This window comes from Ilyonectria robusta, assembly GCF_021365365.1.
Source record: "Ilyonectria robusta strain PMI_751 chromosome Unknown BGZ61scaffold_51, whole genome shotgun sequence".
In the NCBI taxonomy this organism is placed as follows: domain Eukaryota; kingdom Fungi; phylum Ascomycota; class Sordariomycetes; order Hypocreales; family Nectriaceae; genus Ilyonectria; species Ilyonectria robusta.
The window spans coordinates 139,812-163,437 of NW_025764485.1; the positions used below are offsets into that span (position 1 = coordinate 139,812).

The 23,626-nt window shown below is 51.2% G+C and overlaps 8 protein-coding genes across 8 annotated transcripts; 5 read left to right on the forward strand and 3 right to left on the reverse strand.

Moving 5' to 3' along the window:
* Positions 1 to 3,269: 3,269 nt before the first annotated feature.
* On the forward strand, positions 3,270 to 3,784 carry BGZ61DRAFT_466777 (uncharacterized protein). The gene has a single exon (XM_046247705.1). The coding sequence runs from the start codon at positions 3,328 to 3,330 to the stop codon at positions 3,763 to 3,765; it is 438 nt and encodes a 145-aa protein (XP_046094861.1). The 5' UTR covers positions 3,270 to 3,327; the 3' UTR covers positions 3,766 to 3,784.
* Positions 3,785 to 4,191: 407 nt separating this feature from the next.
* BGZ61DRAFT_372375 (uncharacterized protein) lies at positions 4,192 to 4,742 on the forward strand (the record flags this gene model as incomplete). The annotated part of the gene is made up of 2 exons (XM_046242170.1): positions 4,192 to 4,524; positions 4,587 to 4,742. The coding sequence occupies 2 exons, from the start codon at positions 4,192 to 4,194 to the stop codon at positions 4,740 to 4,742; spliced, it is 489 nt and encodes a 162-aa protein (XP_046094862.1).
* A 1,217-nt stretch (positions 4,743 to 5,959) lies between these two features.
* Positions 5,960 to 8,191, forward strand: BGZ61DRAFT_510814 (CASP C terminal-domain-containing protein; the record flags this gene model as incomplete). The annotated part of the gene is made up of 6 exons (XM_046252082.1): positions 5,960 to 6,095; positions 6,158 to 6,325; positions 6,394 to 6,992; positions 7,053 to 7,277; positions 7,326 to 7,775; positions 7,832 to 8,191. The coding sequence occupies 6 exons, from the start codon at positions 5,960 to 5,962 to the stop codon at positions 8,189 to 8,191; spliced, it is 1,938 nt and encodes a 645-aa protein (XP_046094863.1).
* A 586-nt stretch (positions 8,192 to 8,777) lies between these two features.
* On the forward strand, positions 8,778 to 9,254 carry BGZ61DRAFT_486627 (uncharacterized protein; the record flags this gene model as incomplete). Its single annotated transcript, XM_046249879.1, has 1 exon — positions 8,778 to 9,254. The coding sequence occupies one exon, from the start codon at positions 8,778 to 8,780 to the stop codon at positions 9,252 to 9,254; it is 477 nt and encodes a 158-aa protein (XP_046094864.1).
* An 8,407-nt stretch (positions 9,255 to 17,661) lies between these two features.
* BGZ61DRAFT_466791 (uncharacterized protein) lies at positions 17,662 to 19,526 on the reverse strand. The gene is made up of 3 exons (XM_046247706.1): positions 19,221 to 19,526; positions 18,758 to 18,989; positions 17,662 to 18,699 (listed from the first exon to the last, which is right to left on the reverse strand). The coding sequence occupies exons 1-3, from the start codon at positions 19,275 to 19,277 to the stop codon at positions 18,062 to 18,064; spliced, it is 927 nt and encodes a 308-aa protein (XP_046094865.1). The 5' UTR covers positions 19,278 to 19,526; the 3' UTR covers positions 17,662 to 18,061.
* Positions 19,527 to 19,737: 211 nt separating this feature from the next.
* BGZ61DRAFT_523989 (uncharacterized protein) lies at positions 19,738 to 21,856 on the forward strand (the record flags this gene model as incomplete). Its single annotated transcript, XM_046252614.1, has 5 exons — positions 19,738 to 19,895; positions 20,868 to 21,169; positions 21,246 to 21,436; positions 21,523 to 21,640; positions 21,701 to 21,856. Exons 1-5 carry the CDS (start codon positions 19,859 to 19,861, stop codon positions 21,854 to 21,856), a joined length of 804 nt encoding a protein of 267 aa, XP_046094866.1. The 5' UTR covers positions 19,738 to 19,858.
* Positions 21,857 to 21,970: 114 nt separating this feature from the next.
* BGZ61DRAFT_372387 (S-adenosyl-L-methionine-dependent methyltransferase) lies at positions 21,971 to 22,340 on the reverse strand (the record flags this gene model as incomplete). Its single annotated transcript, XM_046242171.1, has 3 exons — positions 21,971 to 22,055; positions 22,108 to 22,164; positions 22,228 to 22,340. Coding segments are annotated over 3 exons (255 nt in total), but the record flags the coding sequence as incomplete, so codon positions are not given.
* A 60-nt stretch (positions 22,341 to 22,400) lies between these two features.
* Positions 22,401 to 23,170, reverse strand: BGZ61DRAFT_486631 (uncharacterized protein; the record flags this gene model as incomplete). Its single annotated transcript, XM_046249880.1, has 3 exons — positions 22,401 to 22,541; positions 22,620 to 23,000; positions 23,153 to 23,170. The coding sequence occupies 3 exons, from the start codon at positions 23,168 to 23,170 to the stop codon at positions 22,401 to 22,403; spliced, it is 540 nt and encodes a 179-aa protein (XP_046094868.1).
* Between the last annotated feature and the right edge of the window lie 456 nt (positions 23,171 to 23,626).

Here is a 23,626-nt window from a genome sequence, read left to right on the forward strand (position 1 = left end):
TAAGCCACCATGACGAGTATATTTATGGATGGACCTCCTCTACTCTCTTTCTCTTCTTCTTCTTTCCTTAAGTTTGGTATACTCTATAGAGTGGCCTAGCTAGTTGCAATACACTACCTTGAGACCGATACAGGAGGTAGGGAAATGGGTTACCAGCTTGGTCACACTTGGAACACATCCAATAATCGCCTCTCCTGTTACCAGCGCCATCAATCTTCGTCAGCCGGATGCTGAACGCGTCAATTTTGGACCTCTTCTTGCGCCGCTTGGCGGAAGATTCCAGCACAAACGTCTCTTTGCCCACGAATATCTTGTGTAACTCGGCGAGATCGGCATGTGAGTCTTGATGGGCAAGGTCTTGGAGCTGGTCAGCAACGCTCCGGGCGCGCCCTAGCCGTGAAATCGCGGTGCTATGACTGTCCGCTTGGAAAGTAAAAAGCGAGGATGACGAAGAAGAAGCTTGGCTAACTACGTCAGTAGATACTGACTGTGAACGGCCTCTAGTAACTGTATTCCAGCTATCTAGTCCAGGATGCTATTTACATCAAAGATGAAGAAGAAAGAAAGAAATTCCTAAGTGCCCCTGAGCTGTGCAATGATTTCCCATCCCTGGCGCACGAGCCAAGTACGTCTTGCGGCACAGCCGCAAGGATATGGGCCCTGGCCCGTGACACTGACGCGTTATCGTCGCAATCGATCATGTTGGTTGGTAGTGTTGTTGATTTTCGACCTCCCGGGAACGGGATATGCAGCTGCGACGAGCCGATTTTACTACGGGCAATTGAACGAATCGAAGCGTGTGCCCCGGTGGCTGAAACGCCACCTCCTAAGACGTATTTCGGACCGAGTCAAAGCCGAGATCCAGAGGCATCATGGGCTTCTACACTTATCAAGATTTATCAATTCAGTTCAAGATGGAACTTATCCTGAACTGAATTGGTAGAAATCCCATCTTGAACTGATATTGAATTGAATTGAATTGAATTGAATTGAATTGAATTGAATTGAATTGAATTGAATTGAATTGAATTGAATTGAATTGAATTGAATTGAATTGAATTGAATTGAATTGAATTGAACTGATTTATCTTGAACTGTTAGGAGTGCTGGAAGAACCTGTCGGAACTTTCGTTTCTTCAGGCACTTTCGTTCCTCTACCCGGTGGGTTGACTAAGCCCGGCCAAGGCCCCCACCTCTCCTAGCGGAGAGGTGGTATCACAACCCGTATCTGCGTCACTTGCGTATCCGCTTCCTGTAACTTTGAACTATCACAACTTCGTCAATTCAAGCTCCTTTGACTTCAAATTGAAGATACATAATCTCATCAATCTTATTTCATCATGTCCCAAGATTTGGAAAAGTCCCGTCAGTGTGCGGCCCGCGCGGCCCGTGCCTATCTCTCCGGCGACTACGTCACACGTACAACGCGGGGGAACGCCGCACCTGCCCGCAAGCTCTCAATCCTTGATGTCGCCGCCTTACACCACGCCAGCGGGCCTCTAAATATATACGGCTGTTAAATAATGGAAAGGCTCTTCCAACTAGCAATAAGGGCGGCAACCCAACTGCTCTTACACAAGCTGAAGAAAAGGCGCTGGTTACATATATCCGCACTGCCGAAAAGAGCGCATTTGCAGTCACAGAGGCCACCATCCGCAACTACGCCAATTTCATAAGGAAATACCGTATCAAAGGCCCTGTGACGCCGGTCTCGAAGTCTTGGGTCAGGCGGTTCAAAAAGAGGCATCCAGAGCTGCAGTGTAAGGCGCCAAAAATCAAGGAAATTGCACGAGCTGGAGCCGAGCTTGACATTGAAAGACTAGAAGCTTGGTTTGAAGAATATACTGCAGTCCTTCAAGAGCTTGGAATCACTCCAGCTAATTTATGGAATTTTGACGAGACTCCCTTGCAAATAGGGTGGGTTGACTCTTTTATGAGGATTTTTTCGACCCGGACCAGGAAAAACACAAGGCCAGTGACTTTTCAGCCGGGAAATAAAGAGTCATTGACATCAGTGGATGCTATCAACGCAGCCGGCCGGGCTATTCCTTCCTTCCTTATCCTGAGTGCAAAGGTATTGCTAGAAGAATATGCCCTAGCTGATATCAATGACGAGGTGGTCCTCACTCAGACATCCACTGGCTTTAATAACGCCCATCGAGCTCTGCAGTGGCTGCAGCACTTTAATCGTCATTCCTTTGCCTTAAGCGATGACTTTAAGGGCTTTTCTATCAAGACCTGGTTCGGTTATGACTCTGATTTATCTCGCAGTCAGTGGGATGAAAAGGTGGCTTACACGAAGTCATATATGACCCGGAAGACAAAGCCGGTATTCTGGCTGCTGATGATGGATGGGTTTTCTGCTCATGAAGACCCTGAATTTATCTGGTATTGCAATAAATTCGATATCATCCCTTTCCGGCTTCCTTCTCATACCAGCCATCTATTGCAGCCTCTAGATGTTGGTGTTTATCAGCATCTAAAAAGGGAACAGCGTAACGCCCTTAATGACTTCACTATGGCCGGCGGTATGCGAATTACTCGATATGACTTCCTCAATCAGTGGGACCGGCTTTATGATGCAGCCTTTCGGCCCTGTTATATCTTTGCTGGCTTCGATAAATCGGGTCTTATGCCATTGAAGCCAGAGATGGTATTAGGGCCACTACGTCGGGCTGCTCTGGATCTCGAGGAGCCCTTATTTCCTAAGCTTATTCAGAAAGGAACAGTCTCACCAAGGAAGGCAAAGAGAGACTTTGCAAAGATAGGAAATAAGCTCGATATTCTAAGCAGCCCAACGAGGGGGCTAAAATTGACGATGTTGCCGCCTGCCTCGACCTTGCAATTATCACTCAATCAGCCTATAAGCAGATAATTTATCTTCAACGAGAGCGTATTCGAGTTGAAGCCCGCCGTACAAAGACCCTAAGACGTATCCGGGTTGACGATGGAGCCTTTACTATAGCTCAGCTTCGTGAGAAGGTTGCAGACCGAGGCTATGAGGAATGGGCTAAGGAAGCCAAAAAGCAGGCTCGTCAGCAGGAAGCCCAGTGGCGTAAGATGAGGCAGGAAGAGGCTGCTAAGGAAAAGGCTGCTAAGGCAGAAAGACCTCGCCTGTACGGTCGAGCCTCCGCAAGGGCAAAAGAGGCACGAGAGGCAGCTGAAGCAGTTGAGTTGGAAGAATATCACCAAAGCCTCATTACGTCAGAGGAGCTTGAGATCATTGAGAATGCAAGGCGGCGATGGAATCAAGCTAATGATAACACACGAAGCTTCTATTATTCGACATTCTCAAAGCCAACGCTAGATGCTATTCCAGAGGTTGCTATGTGGTTGCAAAGCCGGGCTACAATTATATGTGCCCCCCTTACAACCTACAGTGCAGATGAGGTTGACAGCGCTGACAGTGCTGACGGGGCTGACGGGGCTGACGGCTCTGACGATGCTGTAGATGACTTCCTTTCCGTCGCATCGTCATTGGAATTACCGATCTTGCACAACGAGGAAGACTATGATAGTGATGATATTGAGATCATCACTAACACGCAGATTGATGCTACAATGCAGTCTCTTTCAAATCTTCAACAACGGGCAAATGAGGAAGAAAATAGAGCTCAAAGTCAGCAGCAAATACACACAGAGAGCTATGGGGGGTTTGGTTACGAACGCATGCGTAATACCTATTCAGATGACGAAGAGGCTGAGCCCTCTATTATTGTAGGAGGCCGGCAAATTCGGGTCCCAAAGGTACGGCAGCGGGGCTAGGGTCAGGGTTCAATCAGCCACAACATTTTAGTCTTTGAAGAAAAACGTGATGGGACCTCAGTATCAATTAATCAGATGTATGCGATTCACATGATGTTTTTATTTTATTTTTATGACCTCAAATGAACGTGGTGGCTTACACCAAAGTGGCAGAATGCGGATACGCAAGTGACGCAGATACGGGTTGTGATACCACCTCTCCGCTAGGAGAGGTGGGGGCCTTGGCCGGGCTTAGTCAACCCACCGGGTAGGCATGGAAAGACTGCCCCGGATCGGGTTTGGCGCCGTCCTCTTGTTGCTCCACATGGCCCCACATAAAAGCCGCGTCCTTCCCTCAGCTTTCTCCTTTTCTCTTCTCTTTTCCCATCTTTCCTTTTCATTCCGATCAGTCCCTTGGAAGAGAAACGGTAATTCCAGACATTAACAATGTCATCGACCACCAGTATGCCCACGTCGAGCCAATGGTACGACCGTCACCGCAGATGCAAGGATGGCTGCTCGCACGAAGGGAAGCTTGAATTGATCACCTGGACATCCACGGCTGGTGGGGACCGCATGGGATGGGGAAATTGCCTAGCTTCCGAATCCGACGAACTGAAAGAGAAATTCGAGAAGGAATTCAACTCCAACGAGGAGAAGATGTACGAGTACTGGCCACAAGGTTTCCGGTGGACCTGTTGCGGAACGGAGGGAGATCAGCGATTCGGATGTGACCACCATGGAAACGGAAGCACGCCATGTAGCTGCGATTTTTGCAAGGTTAGTACTTTTAGGCGCTTGTTCGACACGGAATAAAGGCATTTGCTTATCAGAAGCGGTAGATGGGCAAACCAATTCCGGACTCCATCTATAAAAATTGGATAGAATCTGCTGCCGGAAAGGGGCTGAGACTCTCTAGAGGTCCGGACCCAAGAAGCTTCAATAGGAGCCAGGGCGGCATAGCGGAGATCATGCGCTCGTCCTTGGGGATACCTTAAATAATTCACCGCCGATCCAGTTGCAGTTCTTAACGTGAGTCGTGTCGAGGAATGGGCTCATCTCGGGTAGAGAGTAGAAAGCGACGGTCCAGTTGCACAAGATGCACGCCTTTCCAACCCGAGGGAGCATAAGTATCTGTTGAACTCCGGGGCGTGAGCTCGCAAGTGTACCGGGTGGTTCGACGCAGGCAGGGCGGAGTCGCGAAGCGAGGACGAAGACGGGTTTTCCGGTCGGGTCTGACGGGTCTGGGGTATCTTGACGAAGTGGAGGAGCTCCGAGGCGGATGTTCCGACATATAGATTGTGGTCTAAGGAGCGTCGGTCAGCATTGAACATACCGAGGCTTGTCAAATCTCTGCGAACCTAGGTAGTAGACACAATTGATCCTGATGTCCTCGTCTGTGCCATCTGCAGAGAGGGGCACCTCGTCGAGCAGCGATCGCAAGACGAAGGGCCCATCTTCGAGGAATTGCCTAGGCCTAGGTTTCAGCGGAGCTTTAGGCCCAGGCTCCTCTAGAGGCGTAGATGTCATCGCAACAACGACGTGCGCAGCAGTGTCTGAAACGTCGTCTCAGTCGGCCACCTCATCTGCAGCACGCCTTCATGGTGTCGGTCGAGGAGTGCAAGGGGCTGGGGCAGGCGCGGCAGCTGACAGCCGGCTCTGCGCGACAGTTCAAGTCTGGGGGCGTTTCCGGTGGTGTCGAGATCGTGTATGGACAGCGTGGTCTCCGATGGCTTGAGAGGGGGCGAAGTTGAAGTGATGGGGTTTGGAGCTTTCAACAGTGGTGGTAATGGGCTTGGCGGCGCATCTGGGTGATGCTCACACTGCTACAGTAGTAGCTGCGAACAAGGCTAACGTTGCCGTAGGGCCAAAGCTAGGCTGGGAGCGCTAATAATTACTGTACTGTGCCTCTGAGCTCCAGAGTGTCGGTTGCAGCCAATCAACTGCCTAGCCCCCGACGGTGCGACCCATCCTAACGGTACCTCGGTTTTGCACCGCCCGCCCCGGCAAATGCAAGTAACTGGACACGTTCGTCCTCAGCTTCAGTTTCAAGCGCCTGACGTTCACTCGGTCCGCCAACCTGCCGCATCTCAACCAGTTGCTTGCCGCAGAGCACTCCCATTTCGACTTTGCTGGTGGCCCACGAGAGGCTTGCAGCTCGACTGATGGTCGATTCGGAACCTTGCGAATTATACGAGAGAGACGCGCAGTCACCATGGCAGACATCGTGGAAGGGGTTCCCACAGCTCCGGCTGTTCCATCTTCGTCCGCAGCGCCGTCGACATCAACGCCTGGCGGGCCCTCCTTTGAGGGAGAGAACAAGTTTCAACATGCCATTGCAGCGTGGAGAAGTACGAAGTCTTAGCGGCCCTGATGCGTCCCCTGAATAGTCGAGCTGGCTCGCCTGCTGAAGAGCTCGATTTCACCACCTTAACCTCGAACCTCGACAACACGGCATCGGAGATCGTGGCGTACCAGCGCGACTCGACGGTCCAGCGCAAGGACCTTGCCCAGAAGACAAAGGACTTTCGCAAGCTAGATGACCCGACAAAGTTGACCGAGATCAAGGGCTTGCTCAAAGGTAAGACGCAGATTGCCGACTCACACCGCCGGACCCTCGCTCGATGGAAGACTCACATCTCTTTCCAGCCTACCAAAACTTTATCGACCTCCTCACGAATCATTCCAAGTCAGTAAACTCGGCGTTTCTTTCCGCATACACCTCGTTATCCAATGCCCCCGACCCATACCCCCTGCTCGAAGCCTCGGTCGATTCGATGCTCGTTTCGGAAGAGACGCTACCCAAAGTGACAAAAGAGAACGAACACCTCCAAGGAAATGTTGCCAAGCTCACGACCCAGCTGGAAGAGACCGAGATCCGCCTCCAAACTGAGAGCACGGCTCGTAAAGAGCTAGAGGACAACCTGGAGACTTGGGTCAAGGAAGTCAAGTCCTCGTGGTCTGCCGTCTTGGAGGAGAAGAAGGACAACTGGGAGGCCAAGGAGAAGAGCCTTGAAGAAAAGGTGGAGAACCAGGATCGACTGCTGAACGAGCTCCGGGCTAGCTACGAAGTCAACCAGCGACTAGGCAAGGGCAGCGGCGAGGATCAAGACGCACAGCGCGGCCGGGTCTCGACGGCCGAGCTGGAGATTTTGAACTCGGACCTCGAGCGCACCGCTGCGCGACTCGCTCAGGTGGAAGCAAGGAATGAGCAGATGCGACTAGAGCTGGCGCAGGCTAAGTCTTCCGTGCCATCTTAGGAAAAGTCACTAGAAGACGACCCCGGATACATGCGCATGCGGTCGGAGAATTCGTCCCTCATCCGGAAGCTAGACGCTGCCAGGATAGAACGAGAGGGCCAGAAGCGAGATTTAGACACGAGACTACGAGCTATGGAGAGAGAAACGGCACTGCTGAAGGAGGAGAGGGAGACGCTCGAGGCCAAGGTGCAGAAGTGGAGCGACTACGAAGACGTCAAGCAGGAGCTCGAGGTTCTCAAGAGCATCGAGTTCTCGACAGGCGACGATGACGACGTGCGAGAGCAGTTGGAGGATGGCGCCGCCAAGGGCGACACGCTCTAGAAGATGCTCTTGACACGCAACAAGAAACTGGGCGACGAGCTCACGATCCTACGCGTGTCTCGTCTGGACCTGCAGACGCGGCTGGAGGACCTGCAAGAGGAGCTATCGAGGACCAACGCTGAGCTCGAAAGGTCCCAGAACCTCAACGAGAAGCTCGAGAGCGACCTCGAGAACCTCCAGGCGGAGGGGACCAACGCGTTCCCGTCAGGCGCGTCCGTGGCGGGCACTTATGTTACCAGGGCGGCTAGACGCAAGGGCCGGATCTCCCCAACGTCGTCCATCATCAGTGGCATGGATCCGCGCAGCGCGCCTGAGCGGGAGCCGATGGGCGGCGGCTCAGGCATCCTCCCCATGGTCACAGCACAGCGTGATCGGTTCAAGAAGAAGAATGCCGAGTTGGAGCAAGACCTGTCGGACCAGTATCGCACGGTGCAGCAGCTGAGGCAGGAGGTCGCTGGCTGCAAAAGGACAACCTGAGCCTCTACGAGAAGACGAGATACGTGTAGACGTACAACCGGGGCGGCGGGGCGACATTGTCGTCAACGTCGGCGTACTCGGCCAACCCCAACCCCTCGACGGTAACGATAGGGGGCACGGGGAACCCAGGGATCGAGATGGACCGGTATAGGCAGGCGTACGAGTCCAACCTCTTTCCCTTTGCGGCGTTCCGGGGACGGGAATCCGCGCCGGCCTACCGACGCATGAGCCTCCCCGAGAGGATGGTGTACTCGGTCACGAGGATGGTGCAGGCATCACGGACGAGCAGGAACCTCTTTGCCGTGTACTGCGTGGCGCTCCACGTCTTGGTCTTCTTCTCGCTGTACTGGCTCGGGTCAGCAGACTTTGAGAAGCACGCGAGCAACTAGGCTTTCTAACTATACGCGTATGGTTTAGTTAAACTATATATTACCCATATATTGCCCATACACCTATACCATACGGCCTAAGGCGTATGACCATATATGATCATACGCGGGATAAAGTTGCTCCGAGGTCAAAATTGGTCGGGTAAGGAAATCGGTGGCGCCCACGACACTTGACCATCCTCCTAGTCCTGAAAGGCCTCTCTTCCCGATAGATCCATAGGTAGAGAGGATACTTGAGCGGCAAGTCGGTTGCTTAAGCTAGGTCTGGGCAACTTGGACTGCTGTGCAATGTCTCCGTCGCTCCGATCCTGGGCAACTATCAAGGTCGCTCAGAGTCACATTGTCAGACTTCATGTCAAGATCCAGTGGCTCACTTATAGCAAACAGGCAGTACGATCCTGCCTAGAGGCAACAGCTGCTGCCTTGCAGGCAGCAGTAGTATTCCAGAGCATATAGTCTCATACAATTCGGCTCCTTTAGATTGAAATCAAGAGTCATTCGTTACCCGATTCACGGGGGACCTTCTGCCCTGCCGTTTGCCAGCTACCCATCTCAATCCACGCCGTTATGCCGTTGATTGCTTGCGATGGACTCCTTCCTCATCCGCACGCCTAGTGACCGCGAGTCCTCCATAGCCGCAACAGTCGAGACGGCTTCTGAGGTACCTGATGAGCAGAGCTTACCCTCCCTTGAATCTTCCACCTCAACAACTCCAAAGCGCAAACGTATCACTACGGCCGATGCCACGTGGCAATACACTCGAAAACCTCGAGGATCCGAGCCCGAGCGCGCTGGGCCAAAACAAGACTTAGTATTCTACTGCAACTACTGCAGCAACCCACCATACTCCACTTACGTGTCTACCACATTCCGTAACCACCTACTTAAGATACACTCAGTTGAAGTGCTGGCTCAGAGCCAAATTCAACCAAGAAAGCGCGCACTAGCCTCATTAAAGAGGTGTTCAACAAAGCTGGCGAGGTTGAGGTTGCTAAGCTTCAAGAAAGAGAGGAGCAAGTGCTTCGGAACGCACTTAATCCAAAGGCTGCAATGGAAGCCTTAGTCCAGCTGGTTACTGTCCGCAATCTTCCATACAATTGAAACACCTGGCCAGAGTTGCACGCTCTGCTTATGGCAGCAAACTATACGGCAGAAGAGCTTATCAATACCTCCCACGGCCATGTCCAAAAACTCTGCTCAAACTCCTACGCGATCCACAAGGATATTCTTCGAAAAAAGCTGCAATCATCACCTCCCAAGCTTCACCTCTCCGCTGACGTATGGAGCGCACCAAACCATAAAGCTTTCCTTGGAATATGTGTGCAATTTATGCAGGAAGGCACGAAAAATCCCTGCCAGGCACTGCTGGCCTTACCTGAACTTCCTGGCATAGACGGCCCTGGAAGCCACAGCGGAGCTGAGCAATGGAAGCTCCTTCAGCCGGTCATTGAGGAGTACGGTATCTTACGCCAGCTGGGCTATATTACAGGAGATAACCACGGTTCCAATGACGCGCTATGCCGTCTATTGAGCCACTTCCTTGAGGGACGAGACATCGTCTAGAATGCAAAACACAGACGGATTCATTGCCATGGCCACGTTGTCAACCTTTCCGTCCAAGCCTTTCTTTTCATGGATAGCAAAGAGGCTGTGCTTGAGGCCTGCAGGCAGATTGAAGAGATGGACCAAGCTTCATTCAACATGGACATGATGCAGGGTTGGAAGAAGCGAAAGGAGCGTCGCTGGAGTCAACTCGGTCCGCTCGGCAAGTTGCATAATACTGCTATCCATATTAGAGCGAACGATTACAGGTATAACCTCTTTCGGAGGCGTGCGGGCAAAGTCCTCGGGCTAGATAACGATATACGCTGGAACTTATGGTTTCTCGTGTTGGATATCGCTCTTAATAAGAAGGAGTATATCAAATGGTATCAGGACAAGTACTACGACGCTCTTGTGGATGACTACTTAGCACTATAGAATTAGCAAAACCTCTGCGAGACATGGAACTTCCCATAGCCATTTTGGAGGATAACTCTCCTTACTGAGGGCTATTGTTCAACGCTTGATCGTATGTTATTTACGATGGACGCCCTCCACAAGCACTACTAGCAAGCTTTCAACAAATACAAGATGAACTAACAGCTACTCGGTCCAGTGCTGACGAGCTGGTATGTCTTCGATAAATACTACCAGCTCTCCGATGAGAGCCCGGCATACGGTGCAGCGCTTATTCTCCATCTATCCCGAGGAAAGGCTTATGTATAGAAAAATTGGCTAAAGTTATGGTATAAGAAGATCTTTACAAGAGTGAAGAAGTTGTGGGAAGGCGAATACAAGAACCTACCAACCGTTTATACTACTCCTTCCATTGTTCTGGAACTGGAACTGGATGAGTATGACCTGCTTGCACAGGAGCTTGATGTTATAGGCACAGAGCCCGACGTTGACGAATACGAAACCTACACCTCCCAGTCATCTATTCCAATCGACTGCTCCCCCTTTGCCTGGTGGCTCCGCGATGAGCAGAAGGAGCGATTTCCTCGATTATTAAAGATGACAATAGACATTCTCTTAATACCCGCTATGTCTGCTGACCCCGAGCGTATATTCTCTGGAGCACGGCGTACAATTTCATGGGATCGAATGCTCCTTGGAGCATCGACAATTGAAAAGGGGGAGTGCTTAAAGAGCTGGATTCGCAGCGGCATAACGGCAGGGCTACAAGTAGACGAGGTCGAACAACACGAGTACACGGCAAAGGAGGGAAGCACCAGCGCTCTAGAGGAAGATATGGGGCCTTAAAGTCATTTGCCGTATTGGCAATATATGGTTTAGTTCGCCATACGAGAATAAATCATACACCATAAACCATATAGGTCCGTATGGCGTATGGCGTATGGTTAGAAAGCCTGGTGCAGGATCTGTCACATATATACAGCCACTACAGCTACATCTGCTGGAGTGTGCACTCCACTTTTGGCCTATTCGGCAAATGCGACAGGATCCGACAATGTCGCGGCGGACAGTGGCGTCTTTCAATAAAGCGTATCTTCGTGGCCAAGAGATGGATGTGGATGAGACCGTTCCGAAGGTGGTGGCTTGGCCGACACTCGTACCGGAGGTTATGTGTCCACCCGAACCAGGGTGGGGAATCTATCTACATCTATCTACCAACGCCTCAAGTAGATAGATGTAGATGCTTAGTCATGACTTGCAAGATAGATAGATAGATGTAGGCTACATGTAGATATAGGTAGATGGCATCTATCTACTAAAACCCCACAACCACTAAACCACTGTCTCTACTATATCATCGGCCATCTCCGTCAACAACCCGTTATATCCTTCCAACAGCCCTGCTTTCAGCCATGACCTGACTGTCTGAGCAACAGAAATTGTACTTGTGTCTAGACGAGTCCGTTTGGGGGATACCATGGTACTTGCGGAGGAAAAAGTCCGCTGATATTCAGCAGCCATCGCCGGGATTGATAAGATGTCAATCGCCATTCTAGCCACGCGTGGATGTTTAAACCGCTTAGCAGGCCAGCACTGAAGCGGGTCATCATGCTTTGTGTAGACGTCTGGCTTTGTAGTTGGCAATTGATAGGGGTGCTGCACCATTTTGATAGGGGTGCCGCAAGCTTACGGGTGCCGCACTTTTGCGCTTCTCATTGGTCCAAAGACTCGTCGGCCCCGTCAGGCCACCCCGCACAAGGCGGTGAGCTGGTCCGCTCCACTATGCCTTAACACTGTAGGGACCACCGCCACTGTCACGGTGGTGTTTTCGTGGAGTAACTGGGTCATCACAGGCATAGAATGGAAGCAAATGGCCTAGCGACTACGGCCGTGGATGGTAAGTATGCACATCTATAGTCTCCTACGGTAGAGCTCTTGTTCCTCAGGATCTCTTTCGATTCTCCTCCAGATGTCACCTACGGGGTTGCGCTTCATACCAAGCGCTTCCTGCAGCAACATATCTTTGATATATAGCTTGTGCGGAATCGTACCTCGGCGGTGAACATGGAGGTATATTGGGCGAAGGTACTGACATAAGAACAGGCGACGTAGGAGGCGGTGGCGCAGCTTCAGCAAGAGGTTGAGATGCTGATACTGCTGTCGTGGAATTCGATTCCGGGACCCCTTTTGGATTTGGGGTTGAATCCAATAATGCGGTACCGGTAGATCGTGAGGCTGCTCCGAAGCAAAATCTGATTGCAAGGGTCATTCTGAGTACCTCAAAGGGCATGCCTTTGAGGTCATTGTATGGCCAACCGTATGGCATTTGCTGCATTTGCTTGGAGCCCGTGTAGCAGCTTTAACTGCTGTAGATCTTGTTTGGATAGAAAGCATTGTCTCCTCATCGCTCAATAGCTCCCATTGAGACCGTTGTCTTCGTACACTCGGTTGAGTCCTGCACCCACTTGCCCGTATTCCGGTAGTCTTCCCAGACCCGAGAGGCAATGTCCTTCCCTGGCTTGACTGACTGTTTTGTGCCTGGCTGGCCCCGCCCGCCAAGGGGGCCAGAGTCGTCTTGTTTCGACTTCTAGGTGATCGGCCGCGGCGCTTTGGCTGACTGTTTTGAGGCTGACTGTCTGAAACCCGACGGCTCCGGGTTTGACTACTGGGCCCAACTGCTTACTCGCCGGTATAGGCTGGGGGTTGTTTTTTGGCCGTCCACGAAGATTGGTAGCGATCTTTGGGTCTAGGATCCGGCGATGTATGTCTTCGCTCACAGGCTCTCGTAGATGCCACCGCGGATGGATATTCCACTTGGTCAGAGGCGTTGCGGTGATAAGCTTCCTGTAGATGGTATGATAACAGGGGATACCAAGCTCGATAGGCACGGTGCAATCGTCGTTACACGATCTTATGGGACCCGGCCACGGATTTGCCGGGGTTGGGATGCCTTTCAATGCCTTGCGGTGCTCCCTGGTAATCAAAGAAAGTGCCTTCTGAGACACTATCTTAGGAAGCTCGCCCAGATACTCTGAGCCGCGCCCCACGTGCTCTCGCGCCGTTAACACTTCGTCCTGAGCACAAGCTTGACGAAACTCCCTCTCCTGGTCTTCCAGCATACCTTGGATTGCCTCGACAAGCCGATACAAATGGCTCATGCCATTTAGGAGATAGCTCTTGATATTGTTGTTGCTGGCCTCTGTACCGGAGGTCACTCGAATGCCGAAGTTGCGGTACTTCCGGATGAAGCAGCGGGCCCACTGCGCCCTTACAGGCATGTACATACCATACAGATACGCGAGAATCGCTCTCTGGTCACCGAATTGCGTACAGAGGCATTCCCAGGCCTTCTCATGATCCTCTTCCGTCTCGGCAAACAGCACCAGCCTCCACAGCATAAGAACTCCGTGGTAATCGTGGGTTATCGGCCGAGACATATTGTCTTGGGTGATTGGCTCCTCTTCTCTTCTAGATGCCTGTACTGCCTGTCGATCGCGCTGGCTGAGGGTAGCATCGGGCTCATCCGAACTACTCTCTTCGCCAGTACTGCTGTCCATCGTAGTATTCGCCCACTTCCGTTTGGACTGCAGCATTACATTGGAGTTGATATGGTGGATGCAAAGTTGCTGCTGGGCGTCTTGAAACTCAACCCCTAGTGCCTTCTTCATCTGGTCGTCAAAGTCGGTAATGACAACGTCGGGGGATCGGACGCTGTATCGGTCGAGGAGCGTGCGTACACCGTTTGCAAGGAACTGGAACCCTTCAAGCCTCTCGTTGTCAATCAACCCGAATGCGGCGTTAAAGACAGTACCCAAGCAGGTCTGTCCCGTAACTTGGAAGAGGGGCAACTTGAAGCGGTTCGTGTTGTATGTGTTGTCGAAACTGATGACCTCGGGGAAACGCTTCCACATCCGGATAGAGTAAGGGAACGTCCAAACCAACCCCACCAGGCGGTCGGGTTCGTCCCTGGCCCACTTGGCAACGTAAGGGATCTCCTTGTCGTCGAACAACTTGATCAATGCAGCCGTAGAGCTGTAGCCACCCAGATTATCTCTGTTAATCCGAGCTCTGGCATTGTAGATATCTCTCTGGGTGTAAACCGAATCTGGGAAGTGACCTCGGACCATACCACCAATGTCTCGTGCACGAATGCCAATCCGTCGACTGGAAGACTGGATGGTCGCCTTGACAGGGCTAGTAAGTCGTCGATGAACTGGATGGGCGGCGGCATCGGTACTAGGGTTATGGTTATGGTCGTGGTGTTCCGCATCTGGGAAGTGCCGTAGAGTCCACTGGAAGCCGTTCTCTGGCAGGGCCTCGGCAATAATCTTCCATAGGCACCCCGACTTTCGAGACTTTCGTTTCCGAAGGCCAGCACCCCTTCCTGGCCGGGGAACCCCGTACCGATCGCATTGGAAGACATATCGACTTCGCTGTCCAGGTCGAATCATACCATGCGCCTTGATAACACCAAAGCCATGGGTTTTCGCAAAACTGTTGACCCTAGCAAAAAGGGCGTCAACCGACGGAGCTGGATCGCCAGGAATTGGTGGGTTTGAGATTGTTTCGATAGCGTTGGATCTCGAGCTGGCATCGGACAGTCCGTGCTGCTCACACTGCTCCTCGCCCTGGGCAGGCACCTCCGGAAGCAATGAGACCTGAACAGGGCTTGTGACTGGCTGTGAAAAAGTCACTCGGCCTTGTTGCTCTTGACGGCTTTGTTCGGCCCAGGCAAGGTTCCTTTCGTGGGCCAAGGCAAGTGCAGAGGCGAGGTGCCGGTCTGTTTGTACGAGCTGGCGAGCCAATCCTAAGGCAGTCGGGAGGATCGTCATTCTCGTTACAGCTCGCGTTATACGCTCGTCTCGGCTCTGTTGATTGGCACACTGCCTCTCCCGTATGGTCTTGGCCGGGTCTGGTATCAGTGTGTCAACGTGTTGGAACGGTTGGCTTGGTCGATACTGGGAGGTGCGATAATTGTTCCGGAGGGATATGTCTGATTTTCGCCACTGAACACCTGGAATATCCTTGCCGATCGAATCGTGAAGTCCAGGCAGAGAGTAAAAATGCTGGTTGAGCCATCCTGCAGGCACGCCGCCCATACCTTCCGTACCATATCGACATATTTCGAGGCTGGCCGTTGAACTGCCTGACGACTGGTCTGAGTTGCTCGACGAAGGCCGCGATGGCGTTTGACTAGGGGGATTGATCGTGCTAATTGGACTTCTGCGACGGCTTATGTTGGCGGCAGCGGCATCAGGTGAAGGCATTGTAGAGCTGCTCCTTCTTATAGTCAGGTCGCCTGGACAGACCATCGCAGGATTGGTAATGCCGGGAATATGTGGTCACGTAATGTTAAACAGGGATAACGTCATTATCCAGAGGTTCTTTCTACGATTGGTTGTGCTCGGTTTCAGTGTGGCCGTGTTGATAGGCGTATTGTACTCGTCGGGCGTTGAGAGAAATAATGGCGATGACCGAGATACCGCGATGTGACGCGAATTGTCAACCAGCTGGCAAGAATGCGGCAGAATTCTGGCGCGTAAAGGTGCACTAACAGGTGGGAGTTGGACCAATGAGAAGCGCAAAAAGTGCGGCACCCGTAAGCTTGCGGCACCCCTATCAAAATGGTGCAGCACCCCTATCAATTGCCTTGTAGTTAACCATCGTTGGAACTCATCTGCAATCGGTTCTTTCTCGTAGGTCGAATACGACAATAGCTCGTCTTGAAACGAATCGGGGGGATTATGAAAGTCGTTTTGAGGCAAAGATCAGGCTCAATGAGCCCGGAATACTTCGCACGACGAGCAAAGCTTGCGCCTGCATGATGTTAACCACAAAATCTGTCTACGGTTTGGCGAAGACAGGGGGCAAAAAGAAAAAAAAAGATAGGTCATGAACAAAAGCAAAAATACAAGGAGGGGGGTACTAGTACTTCAGTACGCTGGGAACATACCAGCATGTCGAGGTACCTCTACCTTAGGTAGTTTGTGGCTGGCGTCTACCCTACATTTCATCTATCTACAGAGGAGCCTTTCAAAAGTCTCTGCTCGCGTGGACGCTAAGGTCAGCCACAAACAGGGATCGTGCCGAAAGCGAATGTACCCAGCCAAATTCTTAGGTACCTCACCCCTCTTTCACTTTTCCTGTTTTCCCCTCATCTTGACCGCCAAAATGCGTCAAAATACCGATATTGCAACCCGGGCTCTTGTGGTCGTCTTCAAGAGCCCATCGGGCGGGAAAACAACAGCTGAAGTTGCAGAGATAACAGGTCTTTCGCCCCGTACAATCAATGACATCTACGCACGCGCTATTTCCCGCGGATTCGATCCCAACCACCGACCGATGACCCTCCATGACGAATTCCTTCGTGATGCGCACCGCTCCGGGCGTCCCAAGAAGCAGACGGACGAGGCACGAATAGAGATCATCGCCAAGGTTCGCCGCGATCGATTTGGCAGGGAAAAGACGTGTGCTGATATTGCGGGCGAACTGAGCAGCGATGGGATCGAGATCTCGGCCGTCACTGTATGGCGAATACTGAAGAAAGCTGGATTCCGAAAGACAAAGCCAACGAGGAAACCTGGATTGACGAAGAAGATGAGGGAGGCACGTCTGGCTTGGTGTCTTGAACACCAGCACTGGACCCTAGAGGACTGGAAGAATGTCATTTGGTCTGACGAGACCTCTGTTATCCTGCTCCATCGACGAGGAAGCTATCGCGTATGGCGAAAAGCCGATGAGGCATTTGTTCGAAGTTGTATCCGGGAGCGATGGAAAGATGCATCTGAATTTATGTTCTGGGGCGCCTTTTCCTATGATAAGAAGGGCCCCTGCCACTGTTGGGGTCCAGAGACTGCTGCCGAAAAGAAGGAAGCCGAAAAAATCATTAATAAAATGAATGAGGATCTTGAAGCTGTTATGCGAGAAGAGTGGGAAATTTCAAATGGAATACGACGATTACATCTACATCAACTACCCGGCCCGAAGCCAATCTGGCGATGGAATAAGAAGTCCGGAAAGCTGACGAGAGGGTCCAAGGGCGGTATTGACTGGTATCGCTATCAGAAGACAATCCTGATCCCTAAGATGTTTCCTTTTGCTTTGGAATGTACCAAGGACCGCCCGGGCACTTTGGTCCAAGAAGATAAGGCTCCTGCTCACAGCCACTATATACAGCAACAATGTTATGATGCGAATAGCATCAGCCGGCTGCTATGGTGTGGGAATTCCCCGGACCTCAATCCTATTGAGCCGGCTTGGCCATGGATAAAGAGACGGACTACAAGGAAAGGAGCCCCAAAGTCAAGGCATGAGGCAGTCAAAGCTTGGAAAGCAGCTTGGAAGGAGCTTCCGCAGGAAGCTATTCAGGCTTGGATTGAGCGCATCCCTCATCATATTAAAAAAATCATTGAGTTGGAAGGAGGAAATGAATACAAGGAAAGTCGGACACAGCGGTAGGTACATTGGGAATCCTACTATACATTTTGGGTGGGACCCTGCTCTTTCCCGTGACGCTAGTGTCCTTAGCGTGAGCAGAGACTTTTGAAAGGCTCCTCTGTACCTGGCGGCCAGATAGATAGATGACCCACAAGGGCCAGCAGTAGATAGATAGATGTAGTCTACATCTATCTACATCTACATTTCATCTACTTCGGTAGATAGATTCCCCACACTGACCGCGACGGATAGTTAAGATGAAAAATGGACACTGAATCGCAATGGGATCTCCGTGCCGTGCAAGTGTGGTAGTGAGTGAGTGTGTGGGGAGCAGCACGCAGAAGCGGCGATTGATTGGGGTGAGAGTGTCGGACCAATCGGATTTGGCTCGCGGGAGTACAGTTACGATCAAACAAACAAGCTCGCTGCGCATTATGTCTCCTTAATTCTATTATCTGCAAGCCAAGATGCATTTCATTTGCTAGGGTAAATTTTATGCATCCTTCTCAGTAGCTGCTCCCTCTCTCGCTGAAGCACTTCCTCCTCTCGTTCCAACGTCTGAATGTATTGTCTCGCCGCGTCTAGAATCTCGCCCCTACTAACTCCTCGGCTGTCATTGCGGGCCTTGCTTCGCATGTCAACGGACCCATCAGTGCTGACAGAGCCGCTCTCCTCGCTGTCAGTCTGTGAGGTAATGGGAATCATGTTTAGCAGAGTTGTGAATCGCGAGTTGAGTCTGTCGCGGTACTGCTTCTCGGCCCTGTTGTGACAGTCCCGGGCGTGTTTCTGCGCAAACGTGATTTGGTGGTCTTCCTTTTCAGATGCTAGCGATCGGTTCTTCCCACCTGAATTCTTGGACTTTCGGGACGCAGTCGGAAGTTTGCGGGTGCCCCCTTTGTCGTCACCGACTAAGCTCCTCGTTGACTCTCTTTCTCCCCTCTTGCCACTGAGAGAAAATGCTTCTGAAATTTGTCGGTAGGCTGTTGTGTGGGTATAATCGGAAGCAGTTTGAACATCTTGGGACAGGTCTAAGGTGGGAAGACCACCATACAATGGTTGACCTAGACTGAGATCCCAAGGAATAGACTCCATAATATCCATTGACACATCCCCTACGTCCATTGGGTTTAGTCACGACTGCGAGTTGCGAGTAGCTTTGGTATGACATACAGAAATTCAGTGCCATCTCTGCATCCAGAATGGGTGATGAGATGCGGTCAGATTCTAGAGAGGAAACGGCTGTGCTCTGGAAAGGCGACAGTGCAGAGTCATTGAAACAAAGCCCCGCGGGGCCCTTCCCATAGTAGTTCTCGTAAAATGGTGCCTTTTTATAGTAATTGTCGGATCTGGGGATGGATTGATCCCACGCATACGGAAAGTGACCAATTTCTGACGCCGTAGCCTAACAAACGATGAGCATGTTCTTAATTTCAAAGATGACAATGCCCCACGGTTTGTTCCAGCGATCTGGATACCTTATGCGTTGTCTCGCGGAAAATTATGCGAGAGAGCCCACAGGGATTTCGACTTTTGGGGAAATGTGGAGCAGGATGCTGGGGGGAAGGATGAGATTGGGTAGGGTTGATTTGTACGCCGAGTGGATTCAGAGACAAAGAGGATCCATGGTACCTACATTTTCGCTTGTGCGACAGGATAGGACCAGGTCCGAAGGACATATCGTAGCGTCCATTTTTGCGCGAGAGATAGGTCGGTGTGACCTCAATAGTGATTTTTGCACTGAGTGTCTAGAGAATCGAGTACTTGTGGGATGGCCTGATGGGCGAGAACCATGATTCTTCAGGGACTTGATATAATCTTTGAGTTGAAGTATTTCTGGATGCTGGGATAAGCCTGTTTGGCAGCAACTTAGTGGCAGCCACCCCTTGATGCAAGCATGGGCTGATTACAAAGGCCATCACCAAGTCACGAGGAATATTACGTGGTGATGTGCGGCCGGGGGTCCGAATCGCCGATCCAACGATGGCTCAAGTTCTGGCCCTTTAAGCCACATCGGGTTTCAACCAATCATCAGCAGCTTATTGTCAGCAGAAGACCACGACAAGGGGAGCTTTTCCTGTTAAGGATTACCCGGCGGTCTATGGGTCCGGCAGTCCGACCGGTTAGTGCGATCAAGCCAGGGTTCCTCCTACAAGATTTTCTGAGACACAGCCAGGTCCCCATGACGATGAACCACTTGAGGGAACAAAAATACACGTAATTACGCACGCACCCAAACCCATCCGCCGGGACGATCGCCAAGGCGAACTCCGGATGCCGATACAGATGTTTGTCCAAGGGTCCAAGATCGGTACGTATGCGTCATACGACGTTGGGACGCATCTCTATTGCGCTCTGAGCAGATGCGACCGTGGACTACTAGCATGACAAAAGAGCCGCAAGGGTTTGAATCCTACCTCTAGGTCTAGACTCGGGGATTTGGCAAGGGAAACCCTGCGGGGACTAAGCTACGGGCTTTATAATATTCGGCGACATGTGATTCCCAAAGAGCTTGGAGGGAGGATCGTCGGGCATGCGGCTCCGTCTGGGTAGGTCAGTGCTCCTAATAGTGCGCACTATTAACTGGACTATTAGTTCACACTGCAGTGCAGACTATTAGTGCATGGACTACTAGTTCAGTTTACGTCTCTCGCTCTACACTGATGGTTCAGTGCAGGACTCTCACACTACACTGGTAGTTCAGTGTGACTCGATCAGACGGACCAGTAGTTCAGTGCTGGAGTCGCAGACTACCAGTCTCACTATTAGTGCGAGATGATTGTGCGCACGGGTCAGCGGTCATTGAGGCGAGCCTAATTGGGAAATTGAAGTGGGGGTCTAGATTTTGGCGCGTTTTCACGTCCATATAGGCTCACCAACTGTGCTGTTGCTCCACTGAAAACGCTGGATGACAGGCGGTCCAAGCGGTCCAGGCAGCCTAGCCCATTTGAACCGCCAATTCGGAGCACTGAGAGTATATACGGGGAACGGCCTCAAGTAGTCTTTGAATTTTACACTAATAGTGCAGACCATGATTTGCACTATGGTTTAGTGTGAAAGTGACAGACGAACTAACAGTGCAGTGTGGGCCTTGCAGGCACACTGGTAGTTTAGTGTGGTCGTTTCAACGCACTGGTGGTTTAGTGTCGCCCAGTCACACGCACTAAAGGAGCAGTTTGGGGTGTCCACACGCACTATTTACACTATTAGGAGCACTGATACATTCCATGCTCATTAGACAGGATAAATCACACTTCAACGTTCTACTAACATACTGCTCCAGATAATGTCCCTATTATAACACAAGGCACATCGACCTTCCCGCCAGGGCTCTTCGCCAACGACATCTCCGGCCGCGTCACGCCAGTCGGGGCCTTCGACGACCTCGTTGGCTCGATCGAGTACTTCGTCGGACTGGCCCCCGTCCCCGGTGAACAGAATCCTACCATCTTCTCTGAGGCGAAAATCGTGGAGTTCAATTCTGGATGTCCGGAGGTTGCGACGTCGACGGTATACTTGAAGGTCTCAAGCGTTGATATTGCAAACCCTACAGTACCCGTTCAGTTTGTTACGTACCTCAAACAGGTGAGTCAGCTGTTAACACTTTCATCCCTCCCATCGATGGATGAGTTTGGGATATGATGTCTAAAATGGTTTCCAGGTGGCATTCTGGCGCTTCAATGATAAAGGAGAAGTCACTCACTACGACGCCTGGATCCCAAATCTCCAGGCATTCGTCGAAATGAATCTCGGAGCACCGCTGTCCAATCTAGCTGTCCAAGCCGGCTTCAAGCAGGCAATTTGTGGCCTAGCCATGCAGCGATGCGTGGGGCCTAATGCGCAGTGGAACAGGTGGGTTGGCAAAATCCTAATTCGCTACAACAGAGGCATAGAGGCGGAGATGGGATAGAACATTGAAGCTAACAATCAGTGAGCAGTCCGGAGGAATGCCTGGGATTTTTGGAAACAATCCCCTTCGGTACCTTCGATTACGCGACTAGCAACACCGTTGCTTGCCGGCAGATTCATGTCATCTTGACTTTAAGTTGTCTAGATGTAAGTTGTTTTACGTTCCTTGATATTGAAGACTGCGTTTACTTGACTTTGGCCATCTAGATTCACTGTGCACATGTGGGTCCCACGGGTGGCGGCAAGTGCGTTGATAAGGATTACAACGCATTTTACTTTGGGGATGAAGCCATCTTTGGATCACCTGCAGACTCGATATTCATGTGCCCACCAAAGCACGGAAAGAAATGCGGACACGTTTAGCTATCGTTCGATGCTCCTTTCGATACTTTATACCTACCTCTACTGTCAATATCACTCTCAATGACCAAGACCAATGTTCGTACATATCATTTGCCCGAGTCTCGCTTTGGACGTCTATGTCCAACTGGCCATGAGGGGTTTGCGATATACCCAGTCTTCTTCATAATCATCAACTTCAAAGAAGCAATTGGGCGGAGTCCTGCATCATGGTTGTTAATAGGATCCAGCAAAGTAGAAGGGAATATTTATACCATTTGGGTTGTATAGGACTCAGATCGGTCCCGAGCACTTCTGCGGACGGATAATCACTAATACCCAGGGTTGTTAAGAAAGGATCTTGGAATAAATCACCACCAGGACTGGAAACTCACTCTGCAAAAGCCATCGCCCAGATACCGGTCCCGGTACCAAGGTCAAGCACGCGCTGAAGATTTTTACCAATAGGAGCTAGCTGAAGCTGTCCATCAAGCATAAGGGTATATATATATGTGATGGACTAAATCCATTCGATCTTGTTCTTCTTCGTCATTCGGCTATTAATGGCTCAATTAGCCCTTCCTGTAGTCAATTGAGCGGGGCGTGCTCCGTGCCGGGGACCTCGGACTGCAGCCGGCCTTGTCGCAGAAGATGCATCGGTTTCTGAGATACAGTTATGAGATACAGTTACAACCAGGCCACGACACATCTACAAAACATAACGCAAGCCAGACCACCAATTCTTTGCAACATGAAAAGACCGGCGAGAGAAGATTTCGTACCACACTACCACACCGGTAGCGAAGAACATCGAGATCTTCAGGCTCTTCACCAGGATTCTGAAAGGTGCCCAGAGCTTCAGATCACGACCGATCTCGTCTAGGAGCTTCGCGACCTCTGAAGCATCCTTTGCGTTGAATGTATTTGGTAAATCCGTTCCAATTTGGAACCCCCAGATTTTTGTTGGGGTCCACTTGTCTCCCCTCTGCACGATATCTTTCTGTTGATCCAGTGACTGTCTCGTCCTTGTGATGTTCCCCAGAGTTACAGCCTTCCGAACGGGACTGGATTTGTTGAGCAAGAGGGCCAAGCAATCGTACCGGCCCTGTGACAGCGCGGCATCGATCAGCTCCTCGGCGTCAGACGGAAGAGTGTTGAGTTCCAGGGTCTAAGACAACTGGTACAGCGACGTATCCCATCACCCTGGCGTGCGCGTTTCCTTCGTTCTCTGCGAACTGCATCCGCCTTTCGACATCGTGGGCACGTGCGATATGTTCCAGATAGGCCTGAAGTCCAAGGCTCTCCACACCTGCTACAGACGTGAGAGGCGGTTGGCATTTTGTTCTCTGCAAATATTTATCACAGCCAAAATCATGGAGGGAGAAGAGTTGGAGGGGGGAAGGGTTGGGGGAGGGGGGGAAGGGTTGGGGGGGAACCCCGCTCGTTTTCACCCCAACTCTATATAGTTCGGCCTTGCTTCATCAGGATTAGATCACATTGGTGAACTATATAATCGACTTTCCTTTATATGTATTAGAACACGCAGGGAAATGTCACTGCTGAGATATTATATGTTCGTATGAACATAATTATTGGTCATGTAGAACACGCTTGCTCAGTGATGACGCAACGCACAAGCTACAAACAGAACAGAAGCATCGAGTTCTAATCTCTGGCCATACACAGGCGGCGGATAAGGAGCATGTGATAGAGCAGCTGATGATGTGCCTCCCGTTATCTGCCCTATAGGTTTCTGACCCGAACGATATCACAAACCCGGTCAAGCTGAGGCTC